At 31.3% G+C, this 16,543-nt stretch overlaps 1 protein-coding gene across 4 annotated transcripts in view; it reads right to left on the bottom strand.

Annotated features, from left to right (window-relative positions):
• LOC140063528 (protein sidekick-2-like) overlaps positions 1 to 16,543 on the bottom strand; it is an 85,404-nt gene that overhangs the window by 55,289 nt on the left and 13,572 nt on the right. For all 4 annotated transcript variants that reach the window (XM_072109888.1, XM_072109887.1, XM_072109886.1 and 1 more), the window contains exons 3-5: positions 9,151 to 9,414; positions 5,395 to 5,475; positions 986 to 1,183 (exon numbers count right to left, since the gene is read on the bottom strand). In XM_072109888.1, the coding sequence (XP_071965989.1) occupies positions 986 to 1,183; positions 5,395 to 5,475; positions 9,151 to 9,414 (543 nt within the window). The remainder of the gene's footprint in view (positions 1 to 985; positions 1,184 to 5,394; positions 5,476 to 9,150; positions 9,415 to 16,543) is intronic.

Consider the following 16,543-nt stretch of genomic DNA (forward strand, 5'->3'; position numbering starts at 1 on the left):
TAATGTCAGCTTATTTAGGAAACCGTATATCAACTGTCATGTTATACAATAATATTTTTAACTTAGTGTTCAACTAACAACTATTTATTTGGGCAGTGAAGGACATTTTTGTTAGTATATTTTTTCAAATTCATATTCAAAATGTGGCTTGAACGTTGACAAAATATGCAGCATCACATAGTCATATACAGCATCACTATTTTACCCTCAATCAAGACTTGCATTCACATGCAAATAATCTAGACATGCATTCACATTACACATTTAATCAAGACCTCAATTCACATTGCATACAGTATTTTCTAGACTTGCATTCACATTACATACTTTCTAGACTTGTAGTCACATTACATACTTTCTAGACTTGTAGTCACATTACATACTTTCTAGAGTTGTAGTCACATTACATACTTTCTAGACTTGCATTCACATTACATACTTTCTAGACTTGCATTCACATTACATACTTTCTAGACTTGCATTCACATTACATACTTAATCTAGACTTGCATTCACATTACATACTTAATCTAGACTTGCATTCACATTACATACTTAATCTAGACTTGCATTCACATTACATACTTAATCTAGACTTGCATTCACATTACATACTTAATCTAGACTTGTATTCACATTTCATACTTTCTAGAGTTGTAGTCACATTACATACTTTCTAGACTTGTATTCACATTACATACTTTCTAGACTTGTATTCACATTACATACTTTCTAGAGTTGTAGTCACATTACATACTTTCTAGAGTTGTAGTTACATTTCATACAGTACTTAATCTTATTAATTTAATCTAGATTTGAATTCCCATTAAACATTTAATCTAGAATTGCATTCACATTAAACATTTAATCTAAACTTATGTTCAGATTACGCACAAAATAAATCCAATACTACATACGCTAAACTTGCGTTCAGATTACGCACAAAATAAATCCAAATACTACTGTACATACGCTAAATACTTACTCTGCACATTCAATGTGATTGGCTCACTAACTTTTACAGCTCCAAATTTCTGATTAGCTGCACTACATTCGTAAGTGGATGCGTCATCTATCTTAGCTGCTAGGATTATAAGACGTCCATCCAGGCTTGTTACTTTGTTAGCCCCTTGTAAATTACCACCATCCTGCTTCCAGCTATAGGAAGGTATTGGAAAGCTATCTGCAAAATGAAAAGATAGATTTTAAGATAAATTACACATCAGTCTGTATCCAGGCGTTACTGTAGGTATGGGAAAGCAAGATGGATAAGTATGAGGACAGGATAAGTATGAGTACAAGATAAGATAGATTACACATCATTCTATATCCAGACGCAAGGTAAGGTATTGGAAAGCTATCTGAAAGGTGGATAAGACTAGAGAAAAACCGACATCAGTCTGTTGATGACAGCTAATCAAAGTGAATTTGAAAGTGTATGCCTGGATGTGTTTTCCGAATTATTGGTAGCCTTACTGTATGCCATTGGTGTATGGTACAGTATGATTGAAAATACTTATAAAGGCAAACCAATTAAACTTACATCTGAACAAATACCGAAAACATTATGACTTTGCAACCTTAAATGGTTAGTTACAATGCTGATGGGTTTTAACTGTTTTAGTTACCCTGTTATTTAAAATATTCAAATATTTTTCTGCTGTCACTATTTTTGTTTATCTAATAATACAATTTTTAATTAGAAATTCATCCTCAATATATTTTATTTTTGCATATTTTTTAGGGGGGAAATTTCAGCACGGCAAAAAAAGTGTTCATTACATCAACCCTTTGCATAATTTATTATTTAACTATTTCAATGAAATATAAAGATTTTTTTAGATTGATGAATTTATAGAGCTAAAGGTCTTACTATTAGTATTACTTCCTTTAATTTAATATCTAGGCTTCTGGCTTTATACAGTCTATTAACACAATCATTTCACTTCTTTAACTGACACTAAACACAAACAGATACCAAAAAATACACATTTCTACTGAGACTGTGAAATCTTTAATTATTCTTCACACTAAACTTTGATTTATCTAAATGTTTAAAACTGGCAACAGGCATGTAACAGATGAGTGGACACTGCAACAACAGTCAGAATAAATTTCAACTTTGCAACTTGCAACTATAATCAGTCTTCCTGCATTGGGAATTTTCATAAGCAATGAATTAAAAAGTCATAGATAAATTGTTCAAGTATTTCTGCATAAATCAACACCTGTTTGATGATACCATCCATCACTGTACTGGATTCACTGATGGCAGCACCTCACCTTCTCAAGAACTGTGTCACAGATATTCTACTGCAGTTCTGCACTACCTGCAATGTTTACTGCAGTAACCATACAACTTATAAATATCATGTAATGTAAAAAATAGTGTATTTATTTATTAATGCAGAAATCACCATTAAACTATATGGATGGGACAAACTGAAAACTATTTGAAAATGATTCTACTGCAGTTACTACACTAACCTCCTGTATTGTTGACTGCAGTTACTACACTAACCTCCTGTATTGTTGACTGCAGTTACTACACTAACCTCCTGTATTGTTGACTGCAGTTTACTACACTAACCTCCTGTATTGTTTACTGCAGTTACTACACTAACCTCCTGTATTGTTTACTGCAGTTACTACACTAACCTCCTGTATTGTTTACTGCAGTTACTACACTAACCTCCTGTATTGTTTACTGCAGTAAACTATACAACTTATAAATATAATTTAATGTAAAAAAAATAGTTGTTGATTTATTAATGCAGAAATAATTGATGGGTGGCATAAAGTGATAAAAACTATTTCTAAATAAATTATTGTACTGTAGTTACTACACTAATGCATTGCTTACTGCAGTAAATATACAACTTAAATATCATCAATTTCCCTGTATTTGGTGTCTTTTGGAATGATACTGCATGATTTGATAGTATTTTTAGATTCTGACTGAAATTATGATTGGATTGGATAAAAATATACCACTATTTGTAACCATCCATTGACACGCACAAGTATTTTGTATGCTTCAGTAATGTTGGCTACAGTAATGTTAAAATCAGTTTTATTGATAGCACGTCACTATCTCCTGCATCGTTTTAAGAATAATGTAGATTTTATAACATACAATACGCTATCTTTAAGTGGTTTGGAAAAATGAGCCCACTATTAAAATCAGTTGGCATCCTTTGTGTTTTAAAACCATGTAGGTTAAGAACGGTAGTCTCAATTTACATCAATCAATACATGTATGTGCTCTGCAAATCACACGCTATAATAAGTAAGTTTATACGTATACATGTAATGATGTACAGCGTGCTAAGTACAATATTTAATTGAAATAATAAATATAGAAATGTAAAATGTATTTCGATCCTGAACTGTTTTCTAAAATGGCAAGTTTTAAATTGAAACAAAAAACGAGATTTAAAACCTTTTGTAACAATTTTAGTGACAAATTTAAAAAAAAATGTTTTTATTAATATTTATACTACTAATACAGTAGTGGTTCAGAGTATATTCATTTTCTTTATTGCTATAGTTATTTGACAATAGGTACAATATAATATTATGATTTTAATTTCTTTCATTGTATTTCACTACACAGCATAACCTATTTGAGACCAAACAGTGTCCCTTTATTAATAAGGGTGTCCCCTGAATAGGGGTACTGTAAGGCTGTTTTATTATAAATATTTCTCCTTGTTTGTTTCTTGGGAAAGTGTCACCATAAAACTAAATATTTATTGATAAATTATGTTTATAAAGCAATAAACCAATTTTGTTATAGGAAATTGTTTGAGATCTAAACTGTATAAAACCTTAATAACTACAACTGTAAATATTTTATGATAATTTTACAGTAATAAGCAATTTTTTTCTCCTGTATATTAAATATCTGTAACACTGCAAAAAACAAATGATAGTTAAACACCAATCTAACATGCTACGATCTAAAAATAAACGACGATGAGGTAATTTATCTAGCTTCTTGATAGTTGAAATTGACTGTAATTTTCTCTTATTTCATATCAATGATTAATACAATTCTAATATTTCCACAAGTTCATACAGAACTGGACAAACGATTCGTTGAAACACTCAACTACAAAATATCTGTGATTGCATTCCTGATTGACAGAATAATTGTTGAAGAGTATGTTGCTGTGGAAAGCCGCTCTCAATTTTATGTGAGGCAAACGGCTGATGTTAACAGTTGTTAGTATTTCTCTGTGAATGGTCTGTGATCCTTACTAGTATAATTACTTCTGTTTAAATCAACCTAATCAGTGTTAATGGTTGTAACATGTGATGAGTGATTCTCAACAAGGCTTAAAACATTAATCATGTTGCATGTTTATTGTGTCACAAATTGATCGTTCAATTTACCTAATAAGATAAAAGTCTCCTAAAAGCAAGTCAATTATAATAATTGTTATAGCCATCTTGGCTAGGAACAATCATTCAGTGAACCTACCTATGAACTGAACTTTCTAACAAATGTTTTTAATGAAAATTAAATTTCTTTGATTATTAGTTTGTAATTATTGAATATATTTTATACTTTACTTTGTTTATAGCATGACAAATTGATTGTGTGTTAAACTGTATCAATGGCCGTATCTACAACTACCTGTATAAGTGCTTGCAGAATCCCGACAAAATGTGTTGTCCCCAGTAGGTCAACTAAGATCTACGATTGTTTAGTTCCCTCAACCTTAAACTACAGTAGTTGTAACATTTGAAAGTATTCAGTAGGACCACACATTTAGAAATGTGAAAAGGGTTTAAGTGGCAAGACACATTTGTTTGAGTATATAAAATATGTATGTAAGGGATGATGCTTCAGTGATATGGATAGCATGAACTAGAAGACATTATTAGGTCAATGTAGTGGCAACTGTCACTTGGATGTCACAAGATATACTTGACTCCACATCAACATTAGAATGATCATAAGAAAAAGGTATACAATTACTAATAATGCATAGTTAATGTATTATATAGTCACTGGTGATAATAACTATTTCAAATGGTTTTACATCAAGTAGTCTTAGTTTATAAAACAAAAATTAGTTTATTGTTATGTAATAGTATAATATGTTTATAGTGAAACAAAATTAAACAATTAAATTGATAAAAATTAGACCATTTCTTATAGTTTGTTGTAGTGTTATTATTGAGACAGAGAAATGGTTAAATATCTTAAGATTTCATGTCAGATGAATAGTACAGTAGCTAGGCTATGGCAAGCCAAATATTTCAAAAGTGCACAATCCATCTTTAGAGAAAGAATCATGTGTCATTGTTTTAAATTGTTTGTAGTAATTTCTTATGTATTGAAATGTTAAATAAAGGGGTAATGATTAATAAAAATAATCATACCAATTTCTGGGCAGGTCAGAACAATAGCATTACCCTCAACTACAGACACAGATTGAGAACTTGTTTGAAAATCATCAATATCTGAAAATAGAACAAAAAAATTAAACCATAAATCATAACATATAAAATAAATAGCTGTTCTGTACCATGCCAGTATATGAACACTTTTGAGAGATCAACAACCAGCCTACAATATAAATCATACAACAATTTCTGAATAAAAAGTGTCATTTTGGAAATTGTTTGCTGTAGTACAAACTGTCACATTGTATCCACCTTGTTGGATTTGAATGCGTAAACTTTAGTCCTTCACAAACACAGTGCTTTTAATCGAGGATATTGTTGTGAGCTTTTTTTATGTTTAAAAGAAAAAATATATACTGCAAATCATATTTTTTTTTTTTACCAAATGTCAAATTTTCCATTTTTAAATTCCATTCGTTTTTAATGTACCATAAAAATGATATTCTTGAATTATGGTCTTGGAATTTAATCACTTGCTTTTAGATTTTACATTTTTATACATTTTACATCTTTTAAATTACTTTTACTTTTAATATACAGTAGAGCATAAAATGTCAAAATGTCATTTGGGATATTAATATTAATTTTCCTCATTCAGAATAAAAACTATATTATACAATGTGAACATGCTGATTCATTTTGTAATTTAACATCTCCCTTGATAGTAATTAAATAAAATTGTTTCATTTAACCTTTACAATGCACAATATATCAATTTTGTTTCTTTTTAGTTTATAATATTGTTGTCTGTGGTATTTCTGTTTCATGTACACAGTACAATATTAAATCTATTTTCTGTTTGTTACCAATTGAAAATGTAATCAAGATTTGTTGCCAATGTCAGTAATCCTAAAAGCTAAATATAGACGTGATGTTGTCTCCAAAAGTATACATTTGTCAGCCGAGTCATTAAATACTTTACTCTCTTATGAAAAATTACAAAAAAAATCACATTATGGTAGTGTACATTCTTCTTCAGTCTTTGAAAGTTCTTTGTTAATGTCTGATTTTGGGTATGTTCAGATCCGTGGAGTTATGCTTTCGTATCGCAAGCAATGTCATATTATAATTAGCGTCGTAACAGCAAAGTGTTCAGATTTGCCTAGCTAACGCTTTCGTTTCAAACTAATTGTCACCGATTTGGTTGAACATCTGGTATGCAGGAGTAAATTTGATTGGTTAAAGGTCAAAATTATTGATGCATGACTTTCGTATCGTAAGCGGCGTCCACTAATCTTGTACCTTGAGCTGTTGTAACGAACGAAAGAGTAGTGTCGTACGGGGTGGCTTCCACTAATCTTTTCCTGGTTCAGACCTATGGAGTTGTACGCCGCGTACAATACGAAAGCATAACTCCGTAGGTCTGAACAGGCCCTTTGTCTCTTTAATTTTTTACCTGTAGCTTCTACCTTAATGGATCGTTAACTTGATGATGAACCTAGGTAAGGTATAGTTTCACCTCCTGTCAATTGTGAATTATGTGACATTCGTTGACCTAAAATGATCTTTTTGATGGAGTCATCAATGACTTGTTGTTCTATGAATCCCATAAGGAATGTAAACAACCAAAGAAAGTGTCTTATTTCAGAGTAATTCTAGACATGAAGTTGAAAGGAACAGAATCACAATGGAAAGGTTTTATTGAAGCAAGTGGTTTTGTAGCTTCATTTTCACTTTTAAGAATGTGAACAAGTTTTTTAACGATTTTCTATTTAGAAAGTGTGCCTTAATTATTGCAATCCAATTGCAATTCATTAATTTTACTTAGTACAGTAGTCTTGATAACAAAATTTCCATAGTAAAAATAGAAAATTTTGTATGGCCTGACAAAACCAAGATCAAGTCAGAACTTTCTGTGGGATGTTGATTTTTCCATAATTATTGCTTTTTTGCCTGGTTTCCAATAATTTTAGTCCTCAATCATGACTTGTTCATAATTTGTATGTATTTTCCATAGTATTTTATTTACTTTTTATACATCCGTATTGGGCTAAAATTCCAAAGTATTGACATATTATACAGCAATATAGACTGATCCTTGCTTCAAGGGATGGATCAAATCTACAGTACTGATTGATTAGGTGTTTTAATGTCTTTTTGAGAACATCATTTAAAATATGAAATTGAGTTTTAATATTCTACATAGAAAAATGAGGTAAATATATTCACACAATATAGTGAGCTTGTTAAACACGATTTTTCAAAAAAGTGTATTTAATCTTAACTACAGTCTACCACCAGGAGAATTATTTCACTTCTTCCTAGTCAACTTTTTAGCCACAGCTGGCCTTGGGCTGGCATACAGATGTTAAAGTGTGGTTTTACAGGAGTTCATTCATATTTTATTGAAAAAGTTGAGGCAATAAATTGTTTAAACACAGTCAACTTCAATTCTGGTGAAATTCAAAATCAATGTACAAAAAAACTGTAGTGTAGGTGTTAAAGTTGTTCCTTAATATGGGTACCAGTATACCCTCCGATATGACATTGACATGAATTGTAATTGGTCTAGTACATTTATATCCAATAATCCTTTATCATATACAGTACATAGCCTGCCATAAGGATATTAAAGAGTACTGTAAATATCATCACAAGCACATTGCACTGCATAAATTAGTCTGATTAGCTTGATTAATGACCTGTTTACAACATTTTGACGACAGTACAACTACAACGCATCATTCATCATATAGTATTTGATTTGTTTCAAATTTAACATTTAGGACTAGATAGGAGCTTACGATTTGAAACGAACTACTGTTTTTATGCATTTACAGTATTTAAGCTAATTGTCAAAGTCGTCGTCGAGCTCTGAAATGGATATTTTTTTATGAACGTACAGTACACCAAATAAAGACTCATTCAAATGTGTACTGTATGTCTGTGATAAACATAATGCAATTGCCTACTGTAGGTCATCCCAGAATTCAATGCTCCCGATTGACAAACATTTTCCAGAAAAAAAATTAAATCAAGAGACTGAAGTATTATTAGGCTGTACTAATAACATTCAAGTGTATCATCTAACTAAACACTTTGGAATGTAAAATGATTTGACATCAAACACAGCTAAATTAAACTAGGCTTACATCACCCTTGCGACATGATTTCAGAATGACATAACTAGTGTCGGTAGTTTTCATGTTGACTTGAATTAATCTTATTCTAGTGTATACAACTCGCAGCGACAGGATTCTGAATAAGTCCGACAAAATTGAACAGAATAATTGCTAACTCCAAGACACTTGTCTGTCAATTGCAACATTCATCCATTTATCAAAAATGTCTTTGCGCTCAACTTTATGTTTCCGCCTCAATCTCCCTTAAATTCAAACGATGGCCCATGAGGAGTGGGAGAGTTCATTAATATTAGAAGCTCAGAAAATTATTAATGTGGCAATAGATAGATAAGTGTCTTGGAGGGGGAGGGGTTGTTTTAATTTACTATTGGTAATCCTTGGCCACATTGCCTAAAGACAAAATAAAATAAAATATTCAAGGTGGCATTTATTTGAATAAATATGGTAAATAAAAACAAAATACAAAGCAATCAGTTTAAACTGCAAAGGTGATAGTTTGAGATATGGTAATATTAATAAGCTATAAAACATACAAGAAAGCTGTTGGCGTGTCATATTATGAAGCTGCACAATGTCTGAATACAACTTAATATTATACATTTGGCATGTCATACAATAAAGCTGTACAATGTCTGAATATTATACTTACAAGCTACATCAACTTGAGCACCTTTACTAATAATAGTTCCAATATTATTGGACACCAAACATCGATAAACTCCTTTATCACTCCGACTTGCCGACGATAACGATAACACATCTTTGTTGATATTTGGGTTGTCTATATCTTGACCGTTTTTCTGCCATGAGTATATTAATGGTGGATCACCTGCTGCCACGCAACTTAATGTTTCTCGATTACCCTCTACTATAATATTGTCTTCAGGGTGGATTCTAATAAAAGGCTGGTTATCTGGAAATTTAAAAAAATTAAAAAATTTATAATTAAACACGATGGATTTGTAAAAAAAAAAAAAAACAAAAGTCTTAATTGAAGCACTCTGAAAGAAAACAAGATTAGGGAAAGAAAAAAGATGGTTTCAATTTCCCTTGCATATGAAATTTAAAACCAGAAATATTGAATCAACAAGTTTTATAAATTCAGTGAAATTGTGTTTTTATTGCTAAGAATTTTTAAGATAATAAAACGGTCCACAAATTATTCTTTCAACAAAATAATAAAACGCAGTCAGAACTGGGTCCAACTGAATTTCCTAATTATGCAACTCAATATGTTATTACTTTTCTTCAATAAAAATGAAAGCGTAATTGTCATGATGGTACGATATTGTAAATGTCCGTAACGGTGTAGAGCAACAACAATTTAAATCTACGTGCATTTGGGAACAATTTCGTACGGAATCTGCAACAAATTGTAGTATTAAAAACTAGGACCACAATATACAGTTCACTTCCTTTTATTGTAAATAACTGTAATTGTTAATAGTAATATGTCAATATCTTTCAATAATTTCTATACCTATTCCAAAAGCACATCAATAAATTATCATATCTAAAAAATAATGGGAAAAAACCGATCTATTTTTTTCTGCAAAGGTATACTGATGATAATTGAGTTATGATATATTGTTTGTGAATGCTCTGAATGAATCTACTTGAGAACTTCTAAGTATGCAATTGTGTATTTAAAAGAAAAATGATTTGAAAATTTACAAGACACAAAAAAAGTCATGAAGTTGAGAATGAACAGTATACAATAGCTATCCATGACTGCAGTAATACCTAATATTTATTTTCCTCTCTAATCTGATACCTCTCAGTCAATATTTTCTAGCATACAGTAATCTCACCCATGCTCTTTTGTGGTACTCTTTCGTGTAATTAGAAATTTTAGCATTCTAATCTAACACCGAATTGAATGGGTATTTTTTTTAATTATTTTTGCGCTGCCATTTAACCGGTTACTAAAAAAATCGATGAAAATGGGGTTAATTTATTTTTATACAGCAGAAACAGGACCCATAGCAACATACAAGTCATAACCAGCAAAACTAATGTGAAGTACTACTCAGCTTTATTCACAAAGCAAGTTTAACATACAAGCACAAACTAAAAGGTCTCAGGATTAAGGATTTTTATTGGTTTAAATTGGACAAAAACAATTCTAGGCCTAAAGCTAATGGTTTTAATCAGTGTCTAGGCTTTCAAAAGCAACTTGAAATGTTAGCAACCTTGCATGTCCTAGGCCAATTGTCATCAGTTCAGCTGTTAACTAAAAACCCTAGAGGTTCTAAATAAACATTTTTAGAATACCAATTATAGAACTTTGCACCAAACTGACCCAAAACTCAAATTAAACATTTTCTACCACAGACAGGTACATTTTAGCATTTACTGTATATGAAAATCAAACAGAAAAAGATTATATTTTTGTTAAAATACAGTAAAGCAATAAACAGACTACTTTCATTTGAATGTTATTGTCATGTACTGTATTATTGAAAAGGCTACAATGTCATCTAAATTCAACAACTCTAATTTGGACCTACTGTACATGTGCAGGGAAAAAATTACATTTACTCTGCAATTTTAGATATTATACATACTGAATAGGAACCACTACCATCATACTTTGACAATACACATTTAAATAACTTTCTTTACAAAAATAGAACATTACAAAAAATAAAAATATCCCACGGATCGGCATAATTAACGATCAGTGGTTAACAAAAATGCTATACAATTACAAGTGATTCTATTCACTCAACTCAATAAAAAGAAACGTAACCTATATTCAACTCGTATTTTCTGTGCAGATTACGCGCACATATTCAATCACTTTCTATACAAAAATAGAAGTATGCAGGGTTAAAAAAAGATCCTATATGAATCAGCAGATTAGTGGTTAATACAACTTGTTATAATTGGCAGCCACACATGATTTGGTAGCTTTCTAGGCTTCAGGCTGTCTTCACAGTTGGATGTCATCACTGATTGCCTTTGTTTACTCAAATACTGTATATTATAAGCATGGAGATGGAGAACATCAAAGGATCAGAATTAACGAATTTTAACCAATTTTGAGACCTGGAACCAAATAAAATTGTAATTTGCTAGGTGGAGTCGGCTACACAATGGGTAGAATCAGGCTACACAATGGGTGGAGTTAGCTTTCTAAAGGTCGGAGTCACCTATCCCAGTTTATTTCCGAGTTCATTTTCATCTACAAGTACCAAACCTAAAAGCGATTTATTTTTTCCCCCCACACCAAGTTTTTTTAAAATCCAGTTCAGGGGTTGTTGTCATATTAACACTTGTGTATTGTGTATTAAAATTATAGATGAGACGAATACTTGTTGCAGCTCGTCTATCATTTTTATTCATAATAAATACTACTATCAATACAACAAAGTATGTTTAATTTACAGATAAACACAACATACTCTATTGATACTAAAAAAACAATTAAATTGAGGAAGATGACTCCAAAAACATCATAATGGTTTTATACCATAATAATAAAATATTTTCCTTTCTTTTTTTTATTCAAGGTTGAAATAAATCATTATACAATTCAAAACGATTTACTTTTTTTTTAAAGAAGACTCTGTTTCCAATTTATTATATGAGATGACAAGATCAATATGTTATTAAAACTTTAAAACATAATTTATATTTACCGTTTCTACGTATGTAAACTAACTAATCCATGACGCTATTATGCAGTGTATTTAAGCTTTTCATGGATGATCGGCACAAAAAATATTACATCTGTAAGGTAAATGCTGGTATAATAATGTAGATGGCCTATATTTATTTCTGAAGTTTAGAATATTGAAGTCATTTGTTTTTAAAGTTTAGAAACTGGCATTAAATTGAATAGAGAGATAGCCAAACAAAACATAATTGTTAGTTTCAAATTTTGATCATGGCTGTCAAGCCTTCAAAGTTGAGATAGAACTTTTAAACTATATCATTCTATTCGTGTACATCACAATCACTATACTATTACTAACAGCAAAGTTCATCATTAAAACAAAAATGTCAATCCCTGACATGAAAAAAACCTTTTTTAATAAAAATTGTGTTAAGCTACTTTTAAGATGGTTTACAAGACTATTTATAAAGAGCAATCAATAATAAAAACACAATGTTCTGTTTTATAGGTTGTTGTAGCCTAATATTTCACTGATCAAAACAGACATTAATCTCATATTGAGCTGCATCGCTGGTAGTAAAGCTGTTGTATTGTTGCACAAGCAACTATTGCCTCTTTTGTTACTATCACGCATGTTGCTATCAATTCATGCATACATATTGATTGTTTTTGATATCAAATTAAAATAATTGGTCACGAACCTGGTACTATACTACTTCTTTGTAAATTCAGTCAGTCGCGGATAGCTCGTTTATTGTTTTTTTTTAATTCATTGATTACCATGGTTTTTATTGCGTTAAACACAATGCTATTGCTGCTGTTGCAGCAAGGTACATAAAAGATGATGTAAACACAACCATGATATTGTTGATGTATTCCAACAGTTTACTAATTATTGCACATAGTAATTAAAAATTTAATTCATTCTGTGCAAATAATCCAGGTTGGTTGAATATTAATGTTGAATATTTAATCATCAAACAAAGGCAAAATGTATATATATATATATAAAGTACAAAATGTTTGAAAAATCAGCACTTTACTTGCAGCAATACATTAGCCTATATTGTATACATTTCTGACCAACTTATATTCATATTATTAATTTCTTACCAAATATTGGTGAAATTTATCATTTTAAGCTTGGTTTCAACTAGGACGCGACACAAGGGCAGGCCTTGTCTTTTGAAAAAAAAAGGTGTGCTACACATTGCACTCCTCAATACATTCAGGGGTTCTGTAGGTGTGCTGTTTGTATGTTGGTGTGTATAAGTTTACCAAATTTAAGCGTGTTGTAAATCGCACTCCTCAAGGGCAGTTTAGGAGTGTGTTAGGTATAAGTAATCACACTCGCTTGCCTTAAAAGACAAGGCCTGCAAGGGCGCAAGTACAATGCAAGTGAATTGGCCAATCACAAGCAAAAGGTCGGATTATCCATCGCGTCATGATTAGGGTCAACTCACGTCGTGTTGCATCCTAGTGGGAACTACGCTTAATGCTTGCTACAGGACTGTACAAGTGTGCAAGCATGGAGTAACCCCCCCCCCCCCCCCCCCCCCTCAATGGTGTAACTACAGGTAAAGTCCATCGGGTTAAATGTAGGCCTAAATTATATTTTGAAGAACATATTGAGTGAAAATTTCCTTTAAAAACTGTGTAGTGTTATAATTCAGAAAGAGGAGTATTACTTGCTAATGATAGCAGTGGAAAATATAATAATCTTATACTTAATATTCTATTATTCTTATTAAACAGAAATTGTCCAGGTAATGAAAATTATTCTAAGAACCTAGCAGTGAAAATATCATTATCATTAACTTATTCTTTGCACAATCATTATATACTTGTCAAAACACCATTTATTCACTGACCTAAAGGGAAATTCATTCAATCTAATGGGTTACAAATCGGATTGCAGAAAATCAATTGTATACGGTTTTTGGCACTATCTAGTTTGTCGATACAGTGTTTCTGATTGAGTAGATGGAAAATATTATGTTGCATGCACGGCGTTAAATGTAATTATTGTATTAAAAAGAATTCAATAGCTGGTGAAGTTTGAGTATTTACTATGAAAACATAAATTGTGAAACTAGGACATTTCTGGTTGTTGACACGTTACTGTGGCTTTACATTTTATAAATTTCAATTATAATTTCTTTCTTTAAATTTTTAAAGAGAGTAGTAAGAAAAAATACAGATCAGATACAGTGTTGGTTAATTTAAATTGTAGTTAATTTTATCTTATTATATTTTTATGTAAAGCTCTGCCCACACTATTAAATTTTATCTGACAAAAAAATGTGATGTGTCCATATATGGACATGATGATATCATATCACTACAATATTTAGGCATATGACCACCATGTTTGGGCACATCACACATATTTGTCACATAAAGTTTGATAGTGTAGACAGAGCCACCAGTCAGAGTTTCGACTTTTGTCTAATAATTTAAAAAGCTCAAGTAGTAAACGTATGAAATGCCATATGTGCCAAAATATTTATATTTTTACCAATATTAAGTCAAAATTCCATCTAGCACCAAGACTAATACAATGTATTCATTCAATTTAAATATCTATTTTAGTACAATGTGCACTGGGCGTAGCTTACATGAAAGTGATGAGAAAACCAGTCATTCATTATGTTTTGTGAGTTAATGATTAATAATACTATGCAATAAATTACTTATGAAAAATAATTGCTTTGTCTGAAACAGATAATGAGAAAAACCTGTACATTAAAAATAATAATTGTGAAGCATCCTCAATCATTTTAAATTCTTTATCTACAAATCCTACCATTAATATACTGTAATCAAATCATTTTAACTTTATACACAATTTATTAATATTAAAATAATACTATTACTATCATTAATAAAGCAATATCATTTATCATACTTCTGTTATCATGCTGTCACAGTACCTATACCTCAGGACTAGATATTACTTTCTGTTCAACTTAGTAGTAAAATTTAATTAGTAAAATGAAAAACCCATGGTGGCTTTAGATGTAGAAATAGTGCAGATACAGAAAGTTTGCATTAGAAAGAGAGTATAGGAATCCAAGGGGGAGGTGTGGTTCAGGCGTGGATTTAGCCGAGGGCTAAATAGGCTTTAGCCCTAGCTCTCCCTTAAATTTTTCTCCAACCTGATAAATGGTTTCTATCATTTAAAAAATATTTAGCCCATTAATCTATAATGCTGGATCCGCCCCTGTGCAGAACATAGAACAATATATGGAGTAAGAGCAGTTTTCTGTTTGGGCTCATGGCAAGATGAAATATCAAAAAACTTACTTAAGAACTTTTGCTGAATAAATATTATTATTAATAGTTTCAGTTTAAGATTCTCGTTTTGCATTATAAAATATGGTCAGAAACCATCCCCTCTCCTTTCGATTTCTAGACCCTTTGGATTTCTAGACCCCTTGGATCTCTAGATCCCCCTCCTTAATGCAAACTTTTGTACCATATTCCAACACCTCTAAAAGCCACTCATCACAGACCAGCAAGCACAGTAGTAAAGTGTTTAATGGGCTTTTACTTACTTAGTAATGGAATACATCATAACTCAGAGCATGAAACATAAGAGTGTATTGATTATGAAGCAGGTGGTGGACACGATATGCTGTCCGTCGCCGCCGTATTTACGACGATTCGATTTAAGATTTCATTGCACAATTCTAAAGACACTGCATCAAATAGCAATTTGTCTTGGAATGATACCTTAAGGTATGGTACGGCAGTTGCTAGGCAACAAATGCTAGTAGGGAATGAGGAATAATTTCCTTTTGAGAAGATTAAAATGACTTGAGGTGAAATTCATGGCACAACTTTTAATCAGGAATGATCAATAGACAGAGTATGTATTTGCTGAAATTAGCCATTCATTTTATTCTGATTTAAATAGATAAAAATACTGAATGTATGCTTGCCTGGATACATAACATTTTATAAGAATTAGTTTATTGGTAAATTTGATTTCATACACTTTTTGCTGACTGTTGGTGCTGCAAGCAATGTCAGTGTTATTATTAGTGATAATGTTACCAACTTGTTGGTGCTTATAAGTTATATTGCCCTTATTTCTGTTGCCAATGTTACTGCCCTTGTTGGTGCTTATATTGCTCTTGTTTATGTTGCCAATGTTACTGCCCTTGTTGGTGCTTATATTGCCCTTATTTCTGTTGCCAATGTTACTCCCCTTGTTGGTGCTAATATTGCCCTTGTTTATGTTGCCAATGTTACTGCCCTTGTTGGTGCTTATATTGCCCTTATTTCTGTTGCCAATGTTACTGCCCTTGTTGGTGCTTATATTGCTCTTGTTTATGTTGCCAATGTTACTGCCCTTGTTGGGGCTTATATCTGCCCTTATTTCTGTTGCCAATGTTACTGCCCTTGTTGGTGCTTA

This window comes from Antedon mediterranea, chromosome 1 (genome assembly GCF_964355755.1).
Source record: "Antedon mediterranea chromosome 1, ecAntMedi1.1, whole genome shotgun sequence".
Lineage (NCBI taxonomy): Eukaryota > Metazoa > Echinodermata > Crinoidea > Comatulida > Antedonidae > Antedon > Antedon mediterranea.